Genomic DNA, 27,768 nt, shown 5'->3' with positions numbered 1-27,768 from the left:
TCTCACAGCCTAGCACTCCTTCAGACTTATGGGCACAGCAGAAGCTAAAGGGTTGTCTCAATAATTGGGAAGAAATTACCTTTAGGGGCTATTTTTTGACCACATTCCCCAAAATAAACATTGTAGTTTGATTAAATAACCTAACAGTGCCATGACCTCACCAGCACATTAAAAACCACTTTTGGTAAGCTGTCACTGTGTGAAACAAAAATCACAGGTTTACTTCATGAGTATTACTTCAAGTGACTTTTTTTTCTGTAGTGAAGAGTCCCTTAAATGCTGAGACTTCAAAATCAAAATACAGAATCCCCTCACGAATCTACTACATTCCAAGTTAACAGTAACTTGTCCATGACTTCCAAACGTACCTTTCCACGTAGATGTACCTATGATCTGAAGCGCAGCTCTCCCCATTTCCCAGTCACTACGAACGGAAATAACAAGACCAAAAAACAAAAACAAAGCAAAAAAAACTAGCTTATCATCTAAATCCAAAAGCAAGTAGTAACATTTCTCTGTAAAACAAGGAGAATGACCCCAGCCAAAAAAATCTTTATGTTCCTTTATTGGAGCAAGATTCCTGACCAGTATACAGTGATGTATTTGCTACAGAGACCTGTGCAGAAATTACATACTATCCATCTAGACAGGTTTTCGTTACACTTTGCCTATTGATGGAATAGTTCCATTTATAAAGTTTTTATACATCAAAAAGCTTTGAATTTGACCAGGCGGTCCATTAATTCATCTCTGAAAAAGCTAAGTGGCATTTAATTTTAGCTACTATATTTTACAGCATTAAAAAGCTTATGCATTAGGTAGCTTCTCAAAATGTGATTTATGCACAATGGCATTTAGCAGACAGAGCAGAGTCCATCATCTCCCCCAGATTCACACAGACAGGTCTCATTTGAGAGCTATATGCTAAAAGAGCTGGTACTTTGAGACAAAAGTACTCCTAACCTGAGTTTCTTACCACCAATACGGACTTCTTACTCTGAAAGCCTGTCTTCTCGACCACATTTTACAGTGCCAGTGAAGACATGCCAACAATCGCCCTGTGTATTAACTCGGCAGTAGAGCACCAGGTCTGTCTGATGGTGGTGGCAGGCACTATTATATCCAGGTAAATAAAAGCCCATATTTTGAAATGCCAATTTGAGATACAAATCAAGGGTACAACATATTCAGAACTGAGTTTTCAGCAATCTGATATCCCAAATGATGTGAAAAATTTCAGAAACTGATGTCAAACTGTACCCATGATGGGTTCCCAGCTATGGAGACATTAATACATTGATTCAAATCCCTTTACTCAATCAACATGGCCCTGAGGTCACCCTGCAAAGTGCATATCAAAAAATACGAAGTTAAGGTGACAAAGTTTGACAGTAACATTATTCAAGTCAAACTTGGGAAGTCATATTAAGTATATCTGTTCTGAGAGAAAAGCATCAAATCCTTTGTGTACACATTTAGTTTTATTGTAACAAAGCAACTTGTACACTTTTAACGTTTAAAACTGAGCATCATCTTTCCTTTCCAGTGAAACAAAAAGAAAAATTTAAAAATAAACAGGAACAAAATTACAATAGAGAATGTCAATTGCAAATAAGATCCTACAGGTTCTGCTGATTCTCCCATCGAGTGGCAGGGCTCAAGTCATCATTAGGAGAGAATTTTATTTTAAAAGTGTCATCTTAAACTGCAAGGATGTCCGTTAAACATCACAATTAAACATGCCAAAGGAGAAGCCATGTTGTCAAAATGCCCACTTAACCCACCCAAACATCTCAAACCCACCCTTTGCTGACCTTCTATAACCCCATTTTTTTAAGTTTTTTTTTCTTTTTTTAAACAAGAGAAAGTAGACAGATACATGTTGGTAAATGCTAACTGTCCATATTCACATAGAGACACAGTGTAATCTCTGAGCCCAATATACAGAGAAAGGAGGAAAAAAGCTAGAATTCTATGCACTACTACACAGGGGCCTAGCACCCTCCAGCTTCCAGCAGAGCTAAGGGAGCAGAAGGTTTTTCTTTTTTCCCACAGAGCATGGTGGTGTTGATTCCATAAAGTTTTTGTTGAGACAGGAAGGGATAAAAATGAATCTGGAACAGAAAGGGGTAGAGATTCTTTTCCCAATGAATTCTGCTCAAGGTATTTCCCTCCAAAGTAAGTTGTGAGCCATGGTATAAAGGAGAAAAGAGACCTCAAAAACAGGGCAACTGAGCACAAGAGGAGAAGGAGAAAAAAAAAAAAAAGAAAGACTGCAACTTGCTCCCAGGGACTGGAGAAAATTAAAAAAGGAAGGTTGGAATCCATCAGTGTTCCATTAGTCATCTTCTCCTTCATCTTCCTGTAAGAAAAAAAAAGCAGGCAGTTAATCTTTAGGGTTAATTCTAAGGTCAGTCCCCAGTATTCATAATTCTAAGGTCAGTCCCCAATATTCATACGGACCATGACAGACTGCACAGAACATGACATGCCAAGGGAAATTAATTTTATGAATCTCCACCGTGGTCCCTTGGTATGTGCGAGGGATGGTTCAGAACCCCCTCCACATACAAAAATCCTCGGGGGGGTGGGGGGGAGGAACTTCCTTGGCAGTCCAGTGGTTAAGACTCCATACCCACTGTAGGGAGTACAGGTTTGATCCCCGGTGGGGGAACTAAGATCCCGCATGCCGCTCAGCATGGCCAATAAACAGATAAAGATATATAAATTTTTAAAAATTAAAAAAAATCCTCAGGATGCTCAAGTCCCTTAAATAAAATAGCACAGTACTTGCATGCAACCTACCCACTTCCTCCCATATACTTTTAAAATTGTCTCAGATTACTTATAATAACCAATACAATGTAAATAGTTGTGAATACAATGTAAATAGTTGCCAGCACTTGGAAAATTCAAATTCTGCTTTTTGGAACTTTCTGGAATTAAAAGAAAAAAATCTGCTGTTGGTTGAATCTGAAAAATGGGAACCCACAGATACGAAGGTCGAACTATACATCAGTCTTCATCAATTCCTTTTTTTTTTACCCCGGGCCACGCAGCTGACGGGATTTTAGTTCCCCGACCAAGGACAGGACCTGGGACCCAGCAGGGAAAGCGCCCGAGTCCTAACCACTGGACCACCAGGGAGTTCCCCAATCTGTATCCCAATCTGATTCTTGACTGTAAGGCCCAGTGATGTTTCAGACAAATTAACTTTTCAGAAGTAACCAAATCAGACATCTTTCAGACCAAGTAATACAAACCAAAACCCACTCTATCCCAATATGATCGTAAGAATTTTATAGTTTGTCCAAAACATGCGTATTTTTGTTATTTGGGAGATTTCTCAGAATTTGAGCAGCTGCACTGTCCACAGCACTTTCATTAAGTACTGGCTAGGGAATGACATAATTGAACAGTTATAAGAGCTAACCACAAAAGCAGAACTAATTGCATCATTAATACAATGAGCTTATCAAAATTTTCTTCAACCTTGGACGAAACAGCCTATCTTTTCTACAAGTCTTCCCACAATTTGTTGAGTCAGTTCCACTATACAATATAAATAATCTCCAAAGTAACATGGTGAATTCTTTGAAGATTTTCTTTTTGGATTTAACCAAATCTTTTTACCTCTCCTTCCTCCCCCTCATCATCATCTTCATCTTCTTCACCTTCATCCTCATCCCCTTCTTCATCAATATCTTCCAATCCTTCTTCCTCTTCATCATCATCATCATCTTCTTCTCCTTCCCCTTCCTCATCATCCATGTCCGGAACCTAGGGAAAAAAACACACACAAAAACCAAGAGTTACCTTAAGAACTCATTTTCAAACAAATGAAACAAGTGCAACCTTGAATAAAAGAACACTCTCAACTCACCAAGTAGTACTGTAATGGATTTGGCCAAATATCATCTTTGATGACCTCTCCTAACTCATCTGCACCTGCATCAGAATGATCAGTAAACCAGGTGAAGAAGCTTTCTGGTTCCTCATGCTGTCTCTTCCTGCTGGCTTTATTCTGCGTTTGACTTGAACGTTTTGTCAAATCCTAAATGAAGATGGAAGAACTTTTGACATAGGCTCACTACACCTTAAATCCCTATAATTTAAATAAGGTTTTAACACAAAAGCAGAGCAAAAAATGGACGTTCCATTATCTACACTATTATTCTTATCTAAAAAAAGTTACAAAAAGTACAGCTAATAAAGAGAAAGAGAAGCCCAAGGATTTTAGGTCTACAAAGAACGCCATCAAATTTGTATGTCAAGCTTTCCTTGAAAGTTACCATCTAGACTTGGCTTTCTTTTTTTATTTTAAATAAAATTAGTTCCACTTAAACAACCACTATCTTAACACAATATAATTTAAAATATATTTACTACTTAAACACAAAGAGGGCTTCCCTGGTGGCGCAGTGGTTAAGAATCCACCTGCCAATGCAGGGGACACGGGTTCGAGCCCTGGGCCGGGAAGATCCCACAGGCTGCGGAGCAACTAAGCCCATGCGCCACAACTACTGAGCCCGCGTTCTGCAACAAGAGAAGCCACCACAATGAGAAGCCCGCGCACCGCAACGAAGAGTAGCCCCCACTAGTCGCAACCAGAGAAAGCCCGCGCGCAGCAACGAAGACCCAACGCAGACAGAAATAGGTTTTGGGAAACCGTAAGTCACCAATGTAGAAACCAAAATGATTTAGTCCATCTCAACAAAAACTTGCTCTACAATTTATAAGACCACAGGCTATCGTATTTGGCTTTAACAAAATAGACATTTTTATATTTTAAGGAACTGCATTTAACACGTCACAAAAACACCAAATATTTAATTAATAGTTCAACTAGATCAAACTATAGAAAATATCAATGCCCAACAATCCCTCAGATACCTTTCCGGATTTCCATTTGATTTCAGTGGACTTTGAAGATGGATCACCACTCTCATTCAGATGAAATTCTTTGGAGAGAACTTTATTTTCAAAGTAGGGGTTTTCATCAAAATACTACAATAAACAGAGAATTAGAAATCAACACAAAACAGCCCTTCTAACCAATACTCAAGTTAATTTCCATAGTGACAAACAAGTTATTGATACTTACAAAATCTATTCTGTAACCTGATTTAATATCTTCAAATTCTGTCACTTCGACTCTTGTCAAATAATGCAGCGCCTCTTCATCCTCCTCCCCAAGCAATGCAGACACTAGATCAGCAAATAGGCCAAACGATTATTAAACAAACATTAACAAACAACTCAAGCAATCCCTTTTAAAATTTCCCAAATTTGGTTTCATAAATCCATTATAAACTGAAAACCAAATGGCTCAGTGTCAGAGCTGTCACTTTCTTTTATCAAGTAATTAAACAGAATCCCAAGCTAGAATAGGATCTCTTCTAAATAGAAAGCATGAATTGCAAGCCTCTCCCTGTTTCAACCTCTGCATGTAATCAACATGGTGGACCAAGTCCTCAACCAAGGTCCCTCCCCTCTTTAACAAGTGGACATCCCACACCCTTTAATAATGCTTTGCCGCAACATACCTTGTGGATGGTTAACAAATGTTGTTACCCAAAAATTTGGGATTTTGGCGATCAATTCCGACCTCTTCTGAAAAAATGGTTGGCGGAGTTTGTTATATTTCTGTTCTACTTTCAAAATCTCCTCACTGGCTTGTTCGTTAAGTCTGAAGCAAATGAAAAGACACGTTGACAAGGACGACACTTAACAAATACAAAAATTGCTGAGATTACAGAATATTTACTCGTTAGCTTTAGAACAATGCAAAGTATGTATTTATAATAACCAAATCACCTAGATTTTTGTAGCCAGAGACCCAAGTCAAAATTGAGATGGCAATTTGATCAGCTTTACCAATAGGCACTAGATAATTGACAGTTCTTCAAGTGCCCAAACAGCATTTTGGTAACATTGTATATCTATCTACTCCAGTTACCAGGCCAACTTCAATTGTTTCCCTCAGGCAGATCAAGAAGAAAAAAAAAAAAGCTGCGAATCAAGTAACAGAGTTATAAGGCAAGTCAGAGCAACACTGATGCCATAATACTAAACTATCACAAGTCCACACAATGCAACTCAGACAACTTGTAGCCTATGAAAGCAAACCCTGTCTTTACAAGGTCAATGTACTTTAATCAGAAACTTTTTGGTGACAGTAAAATGTTTCACAGAAAAGTAACACTGAATCCTCATATTGATATTTCCAACTAAGTTATAATCATCTCCACTTGGCCAGTAGATACAGATGTATTTGGCCATAGTTTCAATGATTACCAAACCATAAGATGCATGTCAGAAAACCTCAAAGCAAATTGAGAAAAACTTTACCTGTCTATTTCATTTTGTACTTCATCAATATGTTCAATTGCTTCTTGCTGTTCTTTTTCTGCAAAAAAAAGGCGCATGAGACTCAATACTAATTTGAAAATAAATTTAACTGGTTTTCCTTCCTGATGTTAACAGTCTGTGATGTGAGTTATATCAATAAAGCTGTTTAAAAAAAAAACTTGCCTCCTACTACAAGGCATGCCTTCCACGTGTTCATGTGTATAGTTGACATATTACTTTTCAATTAAAAGACTATTCACAAACCATGCTGTTAGACTCGTCAAAATGTTTGACTGTAACGCTTTTACGAGTTCCATTACAACACCAATTAAAGTTTCTATAATGAGATAATAAACGCTATTCAAAAATCCTCACGTTCTCTTTAAAAAAAAAAAAATCACATTATATGCCTGCAATAGAGTAGCACCAGCTATTAACTAAAATACGGAAACTAACCCATGACAATAACAAAAATTAGGACACCACCTATCTCCATGGTGGAATCACCTTTTACACGAAATTGAAAATATTGCTCAGTATCGATTACTCTTAAGACATCAGACACACCTACAAAGACAGGGAAGGCCCTGGGAACTACCTCACCACCGTAAACACTCGACTTTACCTTCTAAGAATATGAACCCCCGGATTCGAATCCGACCTTTCTCGCCCCTCCAACCCAATTTCAGGCGGGTTGATCTCAGAGGCGGCCCCACACGACTTTGGAACACACTTACAGGGAGCAAGCATGCAGTCAGAAACGATGGGCCAAAGAACGGAAAGCAGGAAAAGGGGGTGTGCTACGGGAAAGGTACCCTTTTGTCCGGTAAAGACCGCAAAACCTACAAAGCTGAGGGGCGTGAAGGGGCCGGATCGCGCGGTTCATTTCCGGCAACCAGCCCGGGTGGTGCAGCCCCCCTGCCGAGAAAGCCTTTACGGAAAAGGCCAGTAGGTTTGCTCCGAGCCATTGTAAAGACCCTCCGACACCCCGATCGCCGCGCCAGGTTTCTCAGCGCCCTGCCGCGACGAGGTGGCCACCCCACGTGGGGGCTGCCCGGGGCCAGCCAGAGCATCCTCCGAGCAGCCCGGGCCGCGGCGCGGCCGCGTGCTTCCCCGCGCCCCCACCCCGCCCCAGCTCGAGGCAGAGGGCCGCGCCGGGGCCGGCCTCCGGGTGGGAGTGCGGGGGCGCCGCCCGCGGGCCGGGCGCGAAGGGGGAGCCGCGCGGAGGCCCGGGCGCGGGGCCGCGTCCGGCCGCACCATGTGGCGGCGACGGCGGCTGATGGGAGCGAGGCATCATGGCGGAGCACAATAAAGAGAGGCTTCTCGGGAGGGAGGGAGGGGGAGGAGAGCGAGGGAGGGGGGAGAGGAAGGGGGGGTCTCCTCCGCCCGCGCCGAGCAGGCCGCAGCGCCCCCGCCTCGCAGCGCCGTCCGCCGCCGCGGCGCCACCCGGCCCCGGCCCCGCGCGCACAAAAAAGGGCGCCGAGGCGCGCGCCGGCCCGTCCGCCCGGCGCCCCGCGCCCCCCGCGCGCCCCGGGCCCCGCCGGCGGCCTGCGGCCGGGCGGGAGGCGAAGATGGCGGCGCGGGCCGGCCCCCGCCTCGCCTGCTCCTCACCTGAGGTCTCGTCGGCCCCGTCGTGGTTGGAGTTGAGCTCCTTTTTACTGACTTTGGCCGCCGGCGCCGACATGGTGCTGCTCCGCGGTCGGGGGGGGAGCGGGGAGGGGGAGAGAAGGGAAGGCGAAGGGGGCGGGCAGCGGCTTCCCCTCACGCCACACGCGCGGGCGCTCGCTCGGTCCGGCCGCCTCCTCCCGGCGCTCGCTCGCTCGCTTTCCCTCCCCCTGGCTCGCGCGCGCTGCCCTCGCGGCCTGACGACGACGGAGGGGCTGGGGCTGCGTGCCGGGCCCCGGCCCGGGCTCCTGCTTACGGAGGAGAGGCGGCGGCGGGCGGGCAGGCAGCTCTGCTCCCTCACTCACGCTCCGCGCTCCAGCTCGCTGCTCGATCTCCCCGAGCCGCCTCCTCCTCCACCTCCTCCTCGCGGCGAGGGGCGGGCGGCAGGGCGCAGGCGCGCCAGGCCCCGCGCGCACGCCCCGCCTCCGGCCAGAGAGGCTCGCGCCGCCTCACCATTGGCTGGGGCGCCAGGACCAGGGGGCGGAGCCGCGGCGAGGAGACACAGGACCTGGCGAAGAGGCGGGAGGAAGGAACGCCGCGACGTACGGGGACTGCCCCCCGCGCCGCGCTCCCCTCCCCCGCTTTCCCCTTCTCCAGCCCGACCCGGGACTTTTGCGCGCTACGGGCGCGCGGCGGCCCGAGGGGCGGGGCCTCGCCAGGCTGCGCGCAGGCTCCCAGGCGGGTGCGTCACGTGGTGGCGGAGCGGTTTCCCCTGTCGGCCGGGTGGCGCGGGGGAGAGGGGTGTCTGCAGCCCCCCGACGGCGCAGGCCTCGTAGTAGCCTGGCTTCAGGACACTGGAGCCCAGAAATATATCCACCCTGGGTTCTGCACTCTGGGACACTACTGGGGCGCCCCTCCTCGTGAGGGAAGGAAGGCGGCACCTCCATCCTATTTCCCAGAGAGGGAAGCTGCCTTCGGAGTCAGGCTTGTTTGCAAAGCCCGAAGCTGCCCAGTCCACTCACAGGGAGGGCCTTTTCCTGGCTCTTAGTCCAAGCTCTGCCCAGCAGGCTGTGTGCACTTGGGCAAGTCATTTTCCCTCTATTGGCCTCTTTGTTATGAAATTACAAAATTCAAGAAAGGCTGACAAACGGAACGTTGTGTCAGTGGTGATGTTTAAGCAGGGCCACGCTAAAGTGGAAGTCCTCTGAAGGCAAGGAGGTGCCACATTCATCCGCGGGTGCTTTTGACCCAATTCAGTGCCTAATTCAAGGAGCTTGCAAGAATCCGTACAGAGTGCTAAGCGCCAGTCCCAGCAACTGCACCTGCATCGCACAACTGCGAAGATGGAGTCGGCTGTGTTAATTTCATTTCGCTATGTCAGAGAGGACCAACAAGGCCTGCTTTAGAGGCCAAGTCTTGAAACAGGAAGGCCAAGGCATTTCTGTTTAAACTGTGCTTTCCAGGTAATGCAAATGTACCACTCACTGCTCTACTCCTTCCTGCAGGGCCCCAAGACATGGACACAAAAAGTCTGAAATCTCTCCTTGGGTGTTTATAACCAAAACCAGGGGTTGGATTATTTGCCTTCCAGGACTCACATTTTACTATCAGCTCTTAAAGTTCAAGCAGTGTCTTTCATGTTCAAGATAATCCATTGGTGGGTGATCGATAAATGTTAAGTGGCTGACAGTCCATGGGAAGAGAATACAAATGTCTTCTTGGGGCTTTCCCCAAAACCCAGAAATTAATCTTTCTCCTCCAAACCTTATTATTCTCAACTGAGTCCAGCTCAATCCATACCCATCCCAATTGGACAGGATTTTTAAGGGAAGAATTATTAGCACCAATGAGAAGCTGGGAAATGTTTGACAACCAGCTCCCAGAAGAGAAAAAAACACACCAAAAACCTTGATTTGTAGCATTTGCTGATTTCAGTGGTGTATAAATACTCCCACCATGGCAAATTTCCTGCTACCACTTTGATGTCACTGAACAGAGATGGAAAGAAATACCAGGCTCCAACTTCCCTGGTGGCACAGTGGTTAAGGATCCGCCTGCCAATGCAGGGGACATGGGTTCCAGCCCTGGTCCGGGAAGATCCCACATGCTATGGAGCAACTAGGCCTGTGTGCCACAACTACTGAGCCTGTGTGCCACAACTACTGAAGCCCGTGTGCCTAGAACCCGTGCTCCGCAACAAGAGAAGCCACTGCAATGAGAAGCCCGTGCACTGCAACAAAGAGTAGCTCCCACTCGCCGCAACTAGAGAAAAGCCTGTGCGCAGCAACGAAGATCCAGTGCAGCCAAAAATAAACAAATAAAATTTTTAAAAAATTAAAACAAACAAACAAAAATAGCAGGCTCCAGTGCACTGCTGAAGCATGTAGCATGGGCCACAGGCTGTGATAAATACACGCATTTCCTTCTCTTTCAGTCCTCACAAAATACGAGACAGGTATTAATATCCTCATTTCACAGATAAACTCAACTTTTTTTGATACAGGTGGCAGGGCCAAGGCTAATGGATAACAAAGCTCCTGCCCTAAGGACAGAGTTTTTCCATTTTTTTGACATGAATTACAGTAAGAGGTACATTTGATATTAGGACCCAGTACACACCTACACACAAAACAATGCTTACCCTCACTGAGTGTGATGACTATTAATCTTCTATTTTCTTTAAATGCAGGTCACCCTCCACTAAAATGATTTCATGACCCACAAATGGGATGAAACGGTCTGAAAAACACTGTGCTGAAGGCTGCTTTCATACACAAAACAAAGCCTGCTCACCGGTTGGTACCAGTGACCCAGAGCATCTCCTAAGTGCCTGATCTACCAGTGTTTCCCATGTATCTGCAGGGGCTCCAGGGAGCCTTCTAATGCCTTCTGATTAGGCAATGGGCTTCAAGGCTCCCACCCCTGCCCTTAGGACCATCCTGTTCTTCCAGACCTTTCCCACAGCACTTCTCAAGATGAATTCAAGGAGCACACACTAGGAAGTGGAAGAGAAAGAGAAAGCAAAAAGCCAAGTTTCAGCAAACAAGGGAGTGGCATGGACACACTAAGAGAGAATTCACCCACTGAATTATTCTCTGTGGTCTCTCTCCCCTCCAACATTAGGAGCTCTGCATTCTCTCCTTGGCCTCTCACCTCACTCTCAGAATTCCTCTCTCTTCTCCTTACCAGCTTCCTTTGAAGGAGGAGAATCCCACAGCTTAAAGATTGGAACAGAGATGCTGGCATTCCCTAAAATGCAGCAGTGTCCCAGGATGAACCACCTTGGAGGGACTGTGGTTGCACTTTGCCGTCCCTTCTGGTCCTGTTAATTCTCCCAAGAAGCTAAACAGGAGGCGACCAGAAGGACTCATCCACATTTTGCTGCTCACAAGTGGGAAAGAGTTTACTATCCGTCTCAAGAGCACTGATTATGAGCCAATTGCTGTCTTGTGTTTCACTTCCACTTAAGCCTCACAGCAAGCCTAACAGATACTATTGAGCCCATTTTACAGAAGAGGAAAGAAGCACAGGTTATGTCACTTGCCCAACAAGGTCACACAGCTGGATGCAGCCAGGTTTCGAGCCCTGTCCAGCTTTACCACATCGGGATATCAGCTGGGCAGGAGGTCTTTGCATCTCATTTGGAAGGGGATGGACTGAGACCCATTAAATGTAAACTTTCCACATCACCCATCAGATCCACAGGAGCTCTGCAGTGAGGGCTCCTCATCCAGTGCTCCTTCCATGAGCAAATGTGGACCTCAGCCAAGTGAGCAAATTAGGAAGATTCGTGGACTCCAAGCCCCTCCCCTCTGTGCAGAGCCAGCCCACTGTCACTTCCTGGGGCAATGCTGTCCTGCCTTCCAGGACCTATCCAAACTCACCCTCACCCCCTCCAGCTGCCCCCCTGCCGCGAAGGCCCCACCACACCCGCAATCTATCCGGGAGGCCTAATCACCAGAACAATGCACTTTGTGCTTAACTCCAAACTGTGTGTGTGCAAAGCACAGCCCTCACCTCCAAGTTAAGTGTTAATGGGGGGTGGGGCAGACATGAAACCAACAATTAGAATGTACAGGCCAGGCTGGGGTGGCTCTGGGTGCTGCAAGGGCAGAAGGGGGCTCCTAACACACAGCAGCTGTCGCTCAAAGGAGAATACCTGCAAGGAGTGACTTTTCAGCAGGAAACTGCAGAACGAGTAGGCATGCACAGGTAGGGAGAGGAGAGCGATCCAGGCAGAGGACAGACAGGCTTCCAGGCCCCGAGGTGAAAGAATGGAGCCCCAGGAGGTGAAGAGAGGTTAAAGGTGCCAGAGGGAGCCTGAACCTGGAGAGGTCGGCAAGGACCAGGTGGGCAGTGCCCCGGAAGTCTCTTAGTCTGTACCTCGAGGGCAATGGGAAGGCTAGGAAGGGTTTTAAGCCAGGGAGTCACATGATTGGCTTTGCTCTGGCTGGAAGGGAGGAGGAAGCCGGAAGCAAGAGGAGGAGGAGGGGGCAGTAATCCGGGCCAGAGTTATGGGCGGGCGGCAACAGCAGGAAAGAGGTGGACGGATAAGAGGTGTTGAGGAACTACCAGGACTCAGGGACCTGATGGCACGTGGAGGAGTGGAGGAGAGGAGAGGGGTCACCTATGTTTCCCCCAGCCTCAAGCTGGCTACTGGTGTCACTTGACCAAGACAAAAGGAATGAGTCTGGGGGCTGGGAGCGTAGGTGTGGGGTTGGGGCCAGGACCGAGCTCACGCGTGCTCCAGGCCTCCCACTTTCACCCCTTCTGGTTCTTCCTTCACATACACCTAATCCATGCACCCCATGCTTAAAATCCTTCAGGGGAATTTGCAGTCATCTCAAAAAGTGTGGGGCAAAAAAAAAAAAAAAAAGAAAAAATCACCTAGAAGTCAATCCTTGCAAATCCTTTAAATCTCCAATAAAACGTAGTGTCCGGACGTACCTTCCTTCGGCAAGTTCGGAGTAGCAGACGTTTCCTCTGGCCTGGAGGCAGGAGTCCGTCTTGGTTTCTTCGGTTTCTTTACTTGGGGTGGAAGTGAAGACTGGTGTTTGGGGGCCATGCTGGGAGAAAAGCCAAGAATCCACCCAAGGGAAGAAGCTCGTACCAGGAGCTCAGAGAACTAAGGCTGCCCCAGGTGACAGAGGTTTAAATATGCTCTGGAGCCGCCTGGAGGGGATATTTACGTGACAGTGGGACACACCCCATTCCCCCTCCCCCAGCCTCAACCTCCTACCCACCCTCCAATCAAGATCAACTTCTTTTACTTTCTCTTTGCTTTTCTCTCTAAGGGCTTTCTCAGCAGTGGGGGGGGGGGGGGGGGGTGCGGGAGGGAGGTGTTTTCCTTGGGCAGGGAGCAGTTCTGTGCTTTCCGGGACCCTCCTGGTCTTGACTTGAAGCACCAGTGGCCCATCCCCCAGTCCTGTCTCAAATATTCTCTGTAGGCAGCACTGCCCACATTGAGAACTGTACTCTTCTTTTTTTCCTCTGGCCTCTTAGAAGATTTAAACGTGCTCTTGTCTCACCTCAGCCTGGAACATTCTTCAGTCTCCCCACTCCCACCGCCTTGCCTGGCTAACTCCTTCCCAACCTCCACGTCTCAGTTTGGAGGGATAAATGAATGTTAAAATAAAGGAATCTGGGACTTCCCTGGTGGTCCAGGGGCTAAGATTCCGCGCTCCCAATGCAGGGGGCCTGGGTTCGATCCTTGGTCAGGGAACTAGATCCCACATGCCGCAACTAAAAGATCCCGCATGCCGCAACTAAAGATCCCGCGTGCTGCAACGAAGATCCTGAAGCTAAGACCCAGCGCAGCCAAATAAATAAATAAATATTTTAAAATAAAATAAAGGAATCCCAGTCAAGTATTAGAAAGCAAGAGGAAAAGCAGGTACCCTTGAGAGGACTTGGGACAGCCGTTCATTCTTCTCTCATTTCAGGTACGATTAGAAGGTTAAGAGTTTGAAGAACCTGTAGAAGGCATGTTGTCTGGGGGTTCCAAAACCCAATGCCTGTCAGGTAACAACTATGAGTAAGGCAAGCAACTGGAATTCACAACAGCTGGAGGAAGGTAGGTTGGTATAACCACTCTGGAAAACATGTGCCGGCTCTATCAAAGCAGAGCCTGGGCTGAGTTACTCTTACCCAGCAGTTCTACTCCCGCCTACATGCTCAACAGAAATGCGTACCTGTGTGCGCCAATATGTGTGATAAATGTGTACAAGAATGTCCATAGCAGTGAGATTCATACTAGCCAAAATCTGGAAACAATACAGATGTCTACCAACAGCCGAATAAATAGGTGGTGAGATATTTATACAACGGAACATGATAAAACGATGAAAACAAATGAACTACAGCTACGTGCCATCATGTGAATGCAGCCTACAAACATAATGTTGAGTGAAAGACACAAGACACAAAATAGGACAGGCTGTGTGATTGCACTTATATAAATTACAAAAACAGACAAAACTGATCTATGCTGTTAGAAGTCTGGAGTGTGGTTACCTTTGCCCTGGGGAGGGACATCATCTGAGGTGGGATTAAGGGCCTTAATCCTTTCTGGTGATGCCCAGTTTCTGGATCTGGGGTTTGCTACACCAGTGTGTTTGGTTTGTGAACCCCAAGCTGCCATATCTTTGATTCTTCTAAAGAACAGCCAGAGATATACATTCTGTTTTCAATCTTTTTTTTTTTTTTTTTGGCTGCACCAGGTCTTAGTTGCGGCATGGTAGTTGCGGCATGGTAGTTGCGGCAGGCGGACTTCTTAGCTGCGGCATGCAAACTCTTAGTTGTGACATGCATGTGGGATCTACTTCCCCGACCAAGGATTGAACCCAGAGCCCCTGCATTGGGAGCGTGGAGTCCTACACACTGGACCACCAGGGAAGTCCCAGAGATACACATTTTTATATGAAATCTCTGGATTTTTAAAAGTTAGCAACTCGGGCTTCCCTGGTGGTGCAGTGGTTAGGAATCCGCCTGCCAATGCAGGGGACATGGGTTTGAGCCCTGGGCCGGGAAGATCCCACGTGCCGCAGAGCAACTAAGCCCGTGCGCCACAACTACTGAGCCTGCACTCTAGAACCTGCAAGCCACAACTACTGAGCCTGCGTGGCACAACTTACTGAAGCCCGTGTGCCTAGAGCCCATGCTCTGCAACAAGAGAAGCCACCGCAATGAGAAGCCCGCTCACTGCAACTAGAGAAAGCCCGCGCGCAGCAATGAAGACCCAACGCAGCCAAAAAAAAAGAAAGTTAACAACTAATTAAACATTTTAAAACATACTTTGTGGACGAAGCAAAGCATGTCATCAGGCCACTTTCAGCCTATGAGCCATGAGTTTACAACCTCTGAGATAGTGCAATGATTTTCCTTTTTTTTTTCTGTTTGTTTTTTTCCCATTAATTACCCTCTTAAAATAAATCTAAGGCATAAGTCAGTGATGTCAATACTGATAAAAAGCTGGGCTCTTTCCAGAGGAAGACCGAGCACCACCAACATCTCTTACTCCCTCCCATCCCTCCGTTCTCTGACAGCTTCTGAGGGACTTTGGGCTTCTTCTAAGACATTTTGGTTTCACAGCTAGTCAAGCTGAGACCTGAAAGAAGTGATTTACCTAAGGTCATAAGGAGAATAACAGTTAAAACTGGAACCCCAGTTCTGGGGTCATTTTATCACAGGGATGCACTTTCTAACCAGCCTAAGTGTCAGTGTTTACACCTGTAAAATGGATGATAATAATACATGCCTCTTTGTTTTAGGATTTTCAGTTAAGGACAAAGAGTCATCTTTCTCCTGTTTTTACCAAAGAAACTGTCCAAAACAACAGCATGGAAAACAAAAACAAAAACTCTCTTTTGATGAAACTGGGAGTCAGCTAAACCCCAAAGCACAGAATAGGTGGCTGGATGGCCAAAGCAGTGGAAAAGGAACAGGATGTATGCAGGAAGAGAGGACAGATGCCCTAGCTACAGATTTCTGGGTGTATCAGCAAAGGACACTTATGGAAGCTGAGGGGCCAACCCCAAATCCCTTGCCTGTAGCAGCCGGAAGGGGTTGTACTGACAGGGTGCTGCACCAGCTCAGTTCCTAGAAACAAAGGACAAGGGGGTCAGTGAGGAGTAGCAAAAGCAGCTTCATGAGACCCATACAAATTCCAATTACCTTGAGATTCCCTTTTATTACCCACCAACCTGAGATCCAAAAGTTAAAAACAGCCTACCTGGGAGAAGGCACCTGAAATGGATACAGCCCCTTTGGAGGGCAGTTTAACCATCAGAGTATCTATCAAAAGTGCAAAAGTACGTACCCTTGACCCAGAAATCCTCCTTCTATTTTTTACCCTACAGATAAATGAGGTGGCACCTATGCAAGGCAATTCACTGCAACATCATAAAAGTGAAAGATTGGAAACAACCTAACAACTTCTTTGGGCTTTGGGTGACCAAAGGGTATAACCTATACAGTAGAATGAGCTGCAACCATTAAATCAAATAGGGAACAAGAGCCATGGTGAAGTGAAATAAGCAAGGTCCTACCAAGCAGGTAGTATGTTACCATTTGTGTAAAAGGGAGGGTAGAAAAAAAATACATGTTCACTTATTTGCCTGTATACTTGTAACACAGCTATTAAAGGACTCCTGTGAAGGTGATAACTCAGCCATCCCTGGGGAGGGGACTGGGTTGTGAGAAATGAAAGGACAGGGATACAGGGAGATCTTTCACTCTTCACCCTGTTGTACATTTTGAATTTTGAACCTGTGTATCTATTACATTAAAACAAAACAAAGATTACCTGAGCTCTAGTACTTAGAATCACTTACATCACATAAGAACAGCACCACTTGGTACACGTCAGCTTAAATTCAAACATGCAAGACCCCACCTTTCCTTTCCTCCACAGCTTCCAAAACTTGAACTTCCTGGATTCCCAGAGGTGTTACCAGGCAACTGTGCAACTCTGCTCCATTCCAGAACTGGCTGCAGACAAGGTGGAGGCAAGGCAAATGGCCTCCCTCCACCCCACCCAAAAGTTGACAGGATCATGACGTTCCATAACCCTGAGGCCAGGCTCTCTCTGGGAACCAGAATTTTCCAAAACATCCCAAACACCCATAGCTGTATGAGAGGATTTCAATAGCATTATCCTTTTAAACGCTCCCATCAACCTTTCCAGGACAGTATTATGTCCTTATTTTACAGATGAGAGAATCAAATCAAATGAAAAATTGACAGCCAAAGAATCTTGTCCAAAAATCAAAAGGATAGGAATAGAAGACTCAGGATTCAAACCAGTGTCTTTCTGGACTTCCTTGGCTGTCCAGTGGTTAAGACTGTGCTTCCAATGCAGGGGGCACGGGTTCGATCCCTGGTCAGGGAACTAAGATCCCACATTCTGCATTTCTTGTCTTAAATGGGTGCCAGGGCCTGAGGGTCATTTGGTACCTCTTTCATTGCCCTCACACTGTTCTCTGGCTCCTTGGTACTTATTAAAAAGTTAGTAATAAGGAATTCCCTGGTGGTCCAATGTTTAGGACTCAGCACTTTCACTGTCTGGGGCGGGGACTAGGGGAAGGGGAGGATGGGGGGCGGGGGGGAGGGGGAAGGTGGGGGGCCGGTTCGATCCCTGGTCAGGGAACTAAGATCCTGCAAGCTGCGTGGCACGGCCAAAAAACAACAAAAAAGTTAATAATAGTCTTTAAAAAAAGTTACACCAGTATCCCACCATCAAGAGATAGGAACTACTCTTCGCCCCTTGAGGAGTGTTGATCCAACACAGACTGAGTACCAAGGAATGATTGCGATCATGGACGAAGGAGATATGAAAGGTGAGGTCTATCCATTTGGCATAGTTGGGATGGCCAACAAAGGGGATTGCCTACAGAAAGGGGAGAGCATCAAGTTCCAATTGTGTGTCCTGGGCCAAAATGCACAGACTATGGCCTACAACATCACACCCCTGCGTAGGGCCACAGTGGAGTGTGTGAAAGATCAGTTTGGCTTCATTAACTATGAAGTAGGAGATAGCAAGAAGCTCTTTTTCCATGTGAAAGAAGTTCAGGATGGCATTGAGCTACAGGCAGGAGAGGAGGTGGAATTCTCAGTATTTTTAATCAGCACACTGGCAAGTGCAGTGCTTGCAATGTTTGGCGAGTCGGCAAGGGCCCCAAGGCTGTTGCAGCTCCACGACCTGATAGGTTGGTCAATCGCTTGAAGAACATCACCCTGGATGATGCCAGTGCCCCTCGCCTAGTGGTTCTTCGTCAGCCAAGGGGACCAGATAACTCAGTGGGATTTGGTGCCGAAAGAAAGGTCCATCAAGCTGGTGTCATTGACTAACCACATCCACAAAGCACATCATTAATCCACTATGATCAAGTTGGGGGGATTCTGGTGAAGGGTTCTGAATATCTCCCTCTTCATCCCTCCCAAAATCTGGAATACTTATTCTATTGAGCTATTACACCAGTTTTAACACCTTCCTCGTGTTATGTTTAAAAAAATAAATAAATTTAAGAAAACCGTTTTAAAATTATGCACAGTTACAGCCTGGAAAACTTAAGGTGGCGCCTTGTAGTATCAATTTTAGGAGCTTTATCTGGTGCATTTAAGGCAACTGGTAATTGCAAAATCCACTTTGCCTGTGTAAGTGAAAAATATAGACTGTTACCTTGTTGGCCCTATGAAATTCTGCACTTGATACTTAGTATATACTCTACCTTCATTACTTCCGGCAAGATGTTCTGCCTTAGCACTCAGTTGCATTCTTTTTCCTTTTCTTTTCTGTTCATTATGCTTTAATTCTGAGGACCATATGATGGTAGAATATATTAAAAATTACAAAAATTTGTATAGGTAAACCAATTCTTTAAGTTGATGGCCAAATGTTATTTTTCATATCATTTATAATCTTCTCACAGTCTATTTAATGACGTTTGGTTAGATTTCAGTGAAAATTATCTTCCAGGGTAGTTTCCCCCCTGCCCCGGGATGGGGGGAGGTAACTTGATCACAATTAGTATATATGGTGCAGAATTTCATGCAAATGAGGTGTGTCAGCAGTGTGATAACTTAAACGTATTTAAACAAAAACAAGAGGATGAATGCACAAACTTGCTGCTGCTTAGATCACAGCAGCTTCTAGGACCCAGTTTCTTTTACTGATTTCAAAACAAAACCAACAAAAAATAATAAAAAAGCTGTGCCTGAAAAAAAAAAAAAGAGAGATAGGAACTACTAACAAAACATATATGTCCTATAATATGTATTTGTGTGCAGTTTAAACAGGATTATTGTACAAAGCTGGTTTTTAGTCTAATTTTTTCCATTAACGATTTTTCTTTAACATCTTTTCATGCCATTATATATACTCCTGTGACAACATTTTTCATTACTATATTGTTTTCTGTTGGGTAAATGTGCTATAATTTATTTAACCAAAACTTGACAATAGAAATTTAAGATGTTCCTACTATTTTGTTATTATAAGCAACGTTGTGATAAACATCCTGGCAACTAAATCTTGACACATATGATTATTTCCTTAGAATACATTCCTAGAACTGCAATTGTTGAGTGGGAAAGTATGTAAAATATTAAGGGTTTGTAACATGTTGCCCAATTGTCCAGCTGCTCTCCTGCAGTGTTTGTGTATATTTCACTGAACCCTGCCTCATTCTCTGAAGTTCATATTCAGTAGGTGGAAAATTTTATCTCAGAAAAACAGTTTTTCTTTTCTTTTTTTTTTTTGATTTGTTCTTTATTGAAGTACAGTTGATTTACAATGTTGTATTAGTTTCTGATATACAGCAAAGTGATTCAGTTATACATATACATATACATATATATATACATACATATATATATACATACATATATATATACATACATATATATGTATGTATATATACTCGTTTTGGGGGGATTTTTTTGGCCGCATCGCGTGGCATGTGGGATCAGGATCGAACCTGTGCCCCCTTCAGTGGAAGCGTGGAGTCTTAACCACTGGACCTCCAAGGAAGTCCCTATATATTCTTTTTTTTAAATATAAATTTATTTATTTTATTTTTGGCTGCATTGGGTCTTCGTTGCTGCGCGCAGGCTTTCTCTAGTTGCAGCGAGTGGGGGCTACTCTTTGTTACAGTGCGCGGGCTTCTCATCGCAGTGGCTGCTCTTGTTGCAGAGCACGGGCTGTAGGCTTGTGGGCTTTGGTAGTTGTGGCACACGGGCTCAGTAGTTGTGGCTTGCGGGCTTAGTTGCTCCGCAGGATGTGGGATCTTCCCGGACCAGGGCTTGACACCGTGTCCCTCCCCTGCATTGGCAGGCGGATTCTTAACCACTGCCCCACTAGGGAAGTCCTATATTCTTTTTTATTATGGTTTATTACAGGATATTGAATATAGTTCCCTGTGTTATGCAGTAGGACCCTGCTGTTTATCCATTCTGTATGTAATAGTTTGCATCTCTAATCCCAAATTCCCATTCCATTCTTCCTCCACCCTCCCTCCCCCTTGGCAACCACAAGTCTGTTCTGTATGTCTGTGAGTCTGTTTCATAAATAAGTTCATTTGTGTCATATTTTATTTTATTTATTTTTAATTATTAATTAATTAGTTTTTACTTTTTGCCTTGCTGAATGGCTTACAGGATCTTATTTCCCTGACCAGGGATCGAACCTGGCCATGCACACACGCACCCCCACACCTTGGCAGTGAAATCGCCAAGTCCTAACCACTGGGACTGCCGGGGAATTTCCTGTGTCATGTTTTAGATTCCACATATAAGTGATATTATATGATATCTGTCTTTCTCTTTCTGACTTACTTCACTTAGTATGATAATCTCTAGGTCCATCCATCTAGGTTGATACAAGTGGCATTATTCCATTCTTTTTTTATGGCTGGGTAGTATTCCATTGTATATATATATACCACATCTTCTTTATCCATTCATCTATCGATGGACATTTAAGTTGCTTCCGTGTCTTGGCTATTGTAAACAGTGCTGCTGTGAACATCGGGGTGCATATATCTTTTCAAGTTATAGTTTTGTCCAGATACATGCCCAGGAGTGGGATTGCTGGATCATATGGCAACTCTACTTTTAGTTTTTTGAGGACTCTCCATACTGCTTTCCACAGTGGCTGCACCAATCTACATTCCCACTAACAGTGTAGGAGGGTTCCTTTTTCTCCACACCCTCTCCAGCATTTGTTATTTGTAGACTTTTTTTTTTAAGTTGGGTTGACAGCGCAGGTCTTATTTGCGGCATATGGGGCGTGCGGGATCTTTAGTTGCGGCATGTGGGATCTAGTTCCCTGACCAGGGATCGAACCCAGGCCCCCTGCACTGGGAGCGCCGAGTCTTAGCCACTGGACCACCAGAGAAGTCCCGTTATTTGTAGACTTTAATGATGGCCATTAAAGTGAGGTGGTACCTCATTGTAGTTTTGATTTGCATCAGAACAATTTTTCTTATGCTTCTTGACAATGGCATTTCTTCTTTTATAAATAGTCCATATCAATTTGCCCAATTTCCTGTTATGATGTATCTCTTTTCTTCGTTAATTTATAAGTGTATTTTATATATTAGGCATATAAGCCTCTTTTTTACATATTACAAAATATTTTCCCTAGGTTATTTGCTTTGCATTGTATTTTTAGTGGTTTTTAATTTTTTTTGAGACTTACTAAAGTATTTTATTTTGATGTAAGCAAGGCTCTCGATCTTTTATTTTTTTTAAAAAAATTTAGGGCTTCCCTGGTGGCGCAGTGGTTGAGAATCTGCCTGCCAATGCAGGGGACACGGGTTCGAGCCCTGGTCTGGGAAGATCCCACATGCCGCGGAGCAACTAGGCCCGTGAGCCACAACTACTGAGCCTGCGCGTCTGGAGCCTGTGCTCCGCAACAAGAGAGGCCGCGATAGTGAGAGGCCCGCGCACCGCGGTGAAGAGTGGCCCCCGCTTGCCGCAACTAGAGAAAGCCCTTGCGCAGAAACGAAGACCCAACACAGCCATAAATTAATTAATTAATTAATTTTTTTTAAAAAAATTATTTATTTATTTATATATTTGGCTGAGCCGGGTCTTAGTTGCAGCACGTAGGACCTTTTAGTTGCGGCATGTGGGATCTAGTTCCCTGACCAGGGATCGAACCCAGACCCCCTGCACTGGGAGTGCAGAGTCTTAGGCACTGGACCACCAAGGAAGTCCCAGAATTTTCTCTTTAAAAGATGAGAATTCCCTTGTCTGAGACTTTGAAAATTACAAGGAATTGACAGCTCAGCCTTTTGTGGAGTGGATATTATATGTTGTCAGGCACTGAGCTAGGTCTTATGGTTGCAGAAATGAAAACGATATGGCTCCATCGTTCAAATCTCATAGACTAATGGAGTGTGTGTGCTTGCAGGGATTTTGAGGGCAACACCGTTTACTGAGCAATTTAAGTATTCTATTCCGCTCTGAAATGTCACCTTTGACAAACATTAAAATATATACTTGGGCTTCCCTGGTGGCGCAGCGGTGAAGAATCCGCCTGCCAATGCAGGGGACACGGGTTCGAGCCCTGGTCCAGGAAGATACCACATGCCATGGAGCAACTAAGCCCGTGAGCCACAGCTACTGAGCCTGTGCTCTAGAGCCCGTGAGCCTCAGCTGCTGAAGCCGGCACGCCTAGAGCCCGTGCTCCGCAACAAGAGAGGCCACTGCAATCAGAAGCCCACGCACAGCAACGAAGAGTAGCCCCCGCTCACCGCAACTAAAGAAAGCCCGCGCGCAGCAAGAAAGACCCAACTCAGCCAAAAATAAATAAATAAATTTATTTAAAAATATATATATATACTTAAGTCTGTTTCTGGACTTGCTGTTCAGCTGAATTGATATCTATGATTATCCCAGTGTCAATTCCACATTCTATATTATTATTTTACTTGGACTATTTCTCTCTCTCTTTTTTTTTTAAGACTTCAACTTTTTTTTTTTAATTTATTTATTTTTATTTTTGGCTGCATTGGGTCTTTGTTGCTGCACGCGGGCTTTCTCTAGTTGCGGAGAGCAGGGGCTACTCTTCATTGCGGTGTGCAGGCTTCTCATTGCGGTGGCTTCTCTTGTTGCGGAGCATGGGCTCTAGGCGGGCAGGCTCAGTAGTTGTGGCGCATGGGCTTAGTAGCTCTGCGGCATGTGGGATCTTCCCGGACAAGGGCTCGAACCCGTGTCCCCTGCATTGGCAGGCGGATTCTTAACCACTGCACCACCAGGGAAGCCCATCTCTCTCTTTTTTTTAACAGCTTCATTTAGGTGTAATTTACATGCCATATATTTCACTCATTTGAAGCATAAGATTCAATGATTCTTGGTAAATTTACAAAGCTGTATAACCATCACCACAATCTGATTTTAGAACATTTCCATCACCCCAAAAAGAAACTTTATGCTCATTCCCACCCCCAGCCCCAGGCAACCACTAATCTACTTTGTGTTTCTATAAATTTTTCTTTTCTGGACATTTCATATAAATGGAATCATACAATATGTCATCTTTTATATCTGGCTTTACTTTATCTGTTTCTTAATATTTAGTGAGCCTGACTTCTTTCATTATTCTTCAATTTTAGGAAATTTCTCAGGCATTTCTCAGACTAAAATGATTGTTCCAGAAGAAGTTGTTATCACACAGAATTAAACTATAGCCCCAGGACTTCCCTGGCTGTCCAGTGGTTAAGACTCCATGCTTCCACTGTAGGGGGCCTGGGTTCAATCCGTGGTCAGGGGACTAAGATCCTGCATACCTTGCAGCGCGGCCAAAAAATAAAATAAAATAAAAGTTAAAAAGAATACAAATAGGGCTTCCCTGGTGGCGCAGTGGTTGAGAACCTGCCTGCCAATGCGGGGGACATGGGTTCAAGCCCTGGTCTGGGAAGATCCCACATGCCGCGGAGCAAATGGGCCTGTGAGCCACAACTACTGAGCCTGTGCGTCTGGAGCCTGTGCTCCGCAACAAGAGAGGCCGCAATAGTGAGAGGCCTGCGCACCGCGATGAAGAGTGGCCCCCACTTGCCGCAACTAGAGAAAGCCCTCGCACAGAAACGAAGACCCAACACAGCCAAAAATAAATAAATAAATAAATAAATAAAATAATTAAAAAAAAAAAAAAAAGAATACAAATAGGGACTTCCCTGGTGGCACAGTGGTTAAGAATCCACCTGCCAGTGCAGGGGACACGGGTTCGAGCCCTGGTCCAGGAAGATCCCACATGCCGTGGAGCAACTAAGCCCGTGCGCCACAACTACTGAGCCCACGAACCACAACTGCTGAAGCCCGCATGCCTAGAGCCCGTGCTCTGCAACGAGAAGCCACGGCAATGAGAAGTCTGCACACTGCAACAAAGAGTAGCCCCCACTCACCACAACTAGAGAAAGCCTGTGCGCAGCAATGAAGACCCAACACAGACAAAAATAAATAAACAAAATAAATAAATTTATTTTTAAAAGGATACAAATAAATAAACTATAGCCCCAGAATAATTATATACGTCATAACCTTACAAGGTAACTGATTGAAGTTTCTCTTCGTGTATTAAGCCAGTCTGCTTCCTAAAAACAAAAGACATATATACACTCAGCTGTGTGGCAAATCATTCTTTCTTTCTGAACCTCAGTTGTTTGTTCGTAATCTGTATAATGGGGACTGTAACACTTGGAATCGTGAATATCCACTTGCTTTACCTCCGCTCTCCCTCTGTAGGGCCACACCAGCCCCTGGTGTGGCCCTACAGAGGCCACACAAAAGCATGCGCAGAACAGGTACGTTAATTATGGCTACATTTTATTAAGCTCTTTCAGGTGCCAGATGCACTGAATTTTTCACAATGACGAGGTGTGGCAAGTATTGTAATCATCCCACTTTATGCGTTCACTCAAGGTGGGCACATATTTATTGATGACCTACCTACTGTGGGTGAGCACTGGCCTGGCACAGGTAAACTTGAAGCCAAGGAGACAATGGTCCCAGCACATGGTAGAGTGAGGAGACACACACTGCCCAGCAGGAAACAAGCAGTGAATGTGTAATACCAAATTAAGAAAGCTGCCAAGAAGGCAGCCAAACAGGGTTGCAATGGAGAATAACAAGGAAAGCCTCTTTCAATCAAGTCTTCAGGGAAGGTTGGTCTAAGAAGAAAAATCTTGTCTCAGACTTAAAAAATAAAAAGGAGGGAATTCCCTGGCGCTCCAGTGGTTAGGACTCAGTGCTTTCTCTGCCGTGGGCCTGGGTTTGATCCCTGGTGGGGGAACTAAGAGCCCGCAAGCCATGTGGCACCGCGAAATTAAAAAAAAAAATTAAAAAAAAAAAAGGAGCCAGCACCTTGCAGGGCTGGGAGAGAAACATTCCAGGCCAAGGAAAGTGAGGCTCAGAGAGGGACAGGAAGGGCACAAAGTCACACAGGGACTACAGAATAAGCCAAGATTTGAAACCCTAATGCCAGATGCCAAACTCCCCTCCATGACATTCTAGTAACCGTCGTTAACCCGGCTAAGTGTGGGGACTCACACACAGGAGGTCCGAAGAAAAATCAAGGCCTCGTTTGACCCTGAGTGGACGGATGGCTGCTCAAGGCTGGGACTGAAGCTACAGCAATGCTTGTGAGTGCGGGGAGGATTTATCATCCTGGGCTCCCGGTTGGGGAAGGGGCGGGAGTTGTACCCCATTGTCCTTCCCTTCCTTCCCGCTCTCAGACTCCAGCTCTGACAAAGCTGTTTTAATAAGTTTATTAAGCCTTTGTCTTAGTCCACCTTTGAGCAGGGGCCTTTCCGGGTGGGGGAGGGATGGGGCCTGTGCTGGGTGGAAGCAAAGGCCGAGAGGCAGAAAGCAGGCAGGCCAAGAGGGAATCTTGAGGCCTGGAGGGATTGAACTGACTTCTCAAATGTCACCTCCTCCTAGAGGTCTTCCTTGTCTGCCCTAGATAAAATAGTTTTTCCCAGATGTACCCTTATCCTTCTCTGTTCCCTTCCCCTGCTTTGTTTTTCTTCTAGTCTTTGACTTATAGTAGGCATTCCATTAGTATTTGTTGAATAAAATAGTTATTTGTGCTCTTCCATGTGAGAGGCATGGGGTTGGGCCTTTTATCACCACATCCTTCCCACCCCACCCTCCATCTCCCCAGTAGTAATGACCCTAGGCTTCTTCCAAGCCCTTTTTACCCTATAATTACTTATGTGTCAACGCTCAGAGTGTAAATTCCAAGAGAGCAGAACTGCTTGGTGGTGTCGGCTGCTCCTGAGCAGTGTCTGACACGTAGGGGGTGTAGGATAATCATTTGCTGAATAAATGAATGAATGAGTGAATGAATGACTGAAGCCCTTACCTGGGCTGGTAAAGGCTTCCCAGGGCTGAGCTGGGAAGCCTGCCTATGTGACTTTGAGGTAATGCCTACTGCCCAGAACTCCAAGGGATTTTCCTCTTCTGAGCGGCTCTCTTATTTCACTGATACTGCCTTTACTCTAAATAGTTCTGGGATTCCTCTTGAGTAAGTGTCTCTTAAACCTCAGAGCACAAAAGAATGACCAGGAAAATCCCAGAGCCCACCTTAGAGATAATGAATTAGCAGGGCTGTCCTGGGCTAAGGGAATCTAGCTGTTCACAATCCATTCTCCACTCTACATCCAGGCATCTTCTTAAAATACATAAATCCAATCAAGTCACTCCCTTGCTGAAAACCCATCACTGGTTTCCTGGTGATCTAGTGATAAAGTCCAAGCTCCATGTCCCTTTAGCATCTTCATGATCTGGCCCCTGTTCACATGCAGCATCAAGGCACCAGGTTCTCTGTTGCTTTGGGGACTTTTTCGCAGAGTTCTTCCTTCTACTTGGAAGACTCTCACCCTCTTCCTACTCCTATTTTTCATCTTCAAGTTGTCCTTGCCAGGCTGACTTTTTTTTCTTCAGACCTCAGCCTAGAAGCCCTCTCCTCCCTGAGGCCCGATCCGTAACTGCAGAGGGCCCTCTGCTGGCCACACATCCCTGGACATCACCGAGAGCTGAGGCAGGGTTTTGTGACTGACTCTCTCTTGTGCAACTGTAAGCTTGTTGAGGGCGGGAACCATCATAGTTCCCAGAACCTATCACAATGCCTAGCTCATAATTGGTGTCAACCTGGGGGAAGACAGCACTTATTTAGATGGCCAGTCGTGTGTGTGTGTGTGTGTGTGTGTGTGTGTGTGTGTGTGTGTGTGTGTGTGCGCTGAGAACCTACCCTGTAACTTAGGACTAATCTTTCCCATCCTTTAAGGCCCAGCCTCCCTTTGTGTGGTCTCTCTGATCCCTTATGGCTTGGTGGTAATAATAATGTTAATAATTAAGAAGTACTGATAAGTACTGATAACATACTATGTACTGCTTTGTGTGCTTGCTTTCCAAGTATTAACTCATTCAGTCCTATTTCAACCCAATGGGATAGGCCTAGCAACCTAATTTTATAAATAAGAAAATTGAAGCATGGAATGATTTAAAGAAAGGAGAATGGTCTTTGGAATCAGGCAGTTCTGGGGTTTAGTCCAACCTCCACCTCACCAGCTATGCATGACCATGGGCAAGTCACAAAGGTCTCTTAGCCTTCGTTCTTTCCCACATCTGTGAAATGTGAGTTGTAATAATACCTGACCTATCAGGATGTTGTGAGAATTCATGCAAAGTGCTTAGCACATATTGAGAACTCCATACTCTAGGAGGTGTTATTATTATATAATTGTTTCGTCCTTGGAGCATGGTAGAGACATTCAGAAGTTGAGTTGTTTTACTAAAGAGAACTGAATG

At 45.5% G+C, this 27,768-nt stretch overlaps 2 protein-coding genes across 3 annotated transcripts in view; one reads left to right on the top strand and one right to left on the bottom strand.

Moving 5' to 3' along the window:
• Positions 1 to 546: 546 nt before the first annotated feature.
• On the bottom strand, positions 547 to 8,408 carry SET (SET nuclear proto-oncogene). Of its 2 annotated transcripts, none has more exons than XM_036855901.1 (8): positions 7,963 to 8,408; positions 6,352 to 6,409; positions 5,547 to 5,689; positions 5,105 to 5,208; positions 4,894 to 5,007; positions 3,884 to 4,054; positions 3,634 to 3,780; positions 547 to 2,362 (listed from the first exon to the last, which is right to left on the bottom strand). In XM_036855901.1, exons 1-8 carry the CDS (start codon positions 8,033 to 8,035, stop codon positions 2,339 to 2,341), a joined length of 834 nt encoding a protein of 277 aa, XP_036711796.1. In that variant the 5' UTR covers positions 8,036 to 8,408; the 3' UTR covers positions 547 to 2,338. The 2 variants fall into 2 exon arrangements, with proteins under 2 accessions (XP_036711796.1, XP_036711797.1); XM_036855902.1 differs by having other exon boundaries at positions 3,675 to 3,780; positions 7,963 to 8,407.
• Positions 8,409 to 17,770: 9,362 nt separating this feature from the next.
• DYNC2I2 (dynein 2 intermediate chain 2) overlaps positions 17,771 to 27,768 on the top strand; it is a 40,879-nt gene continuing 30,881 nt past the window's right edge. Inside the window, exons 1-2 of the mRNA XM_036854191.1 lie at positions 17,771 to 18,067; positions 24,703 to 24,761. Of these exons, the coding sequence (XP_036710086.1) occupies positions 17,771 to 18,067; positions 24,703 to 24,761 (356 nt within the window). The remainder of the gene's footprint in view (positions 18,068 to 24,702; positions 24,762 to 27,768) is intronic.

Source organism: Balaenoptera musculus, chromosome 6 (genome assembly GCF_009873245.2).
Source record: "Balaenoptera musculus isolate JJ_BM4_2016_0621 chromosome 6, mBalMus1.pri.v3, whole genome shotgun sequence".
Taxonomy (NCBI): domain Eukaryota; kingdom Metazoa; phylum Chordata; class Mammalia; order Artiodactyla; family Balaenopteridae; genus Balaenoptera; species Balaenoptera musculus.
Note: the sequence above shows the minus strand (reverse complement) of the source record. Positions and strands in the feature narration are given on the sequence as shown.

Coding starts and splice junctions, on each gene's coding strand:
- SET (XM_036855901.1), bottom strand. CDS start 8,035: ATGTCGGCGCCGGCGGCCAAAGTCAGTAAAAAGGAGCTCAACTCCAAC. Junction 5,690..6,351: donor GTACAAAATGAAATAGACAG/GTAAAGTTTTTC, acceptor CATTTGCTTCAG/ACTTAACGAACAAGCCAGTG. Junction 2,363..3,633: donor ATGAGGGGGAGGAAGGAGAG/GTAAAAAGATTT, acceptor TTTTTCTTACAG/GAAGATGAAGGAGAAGATGA.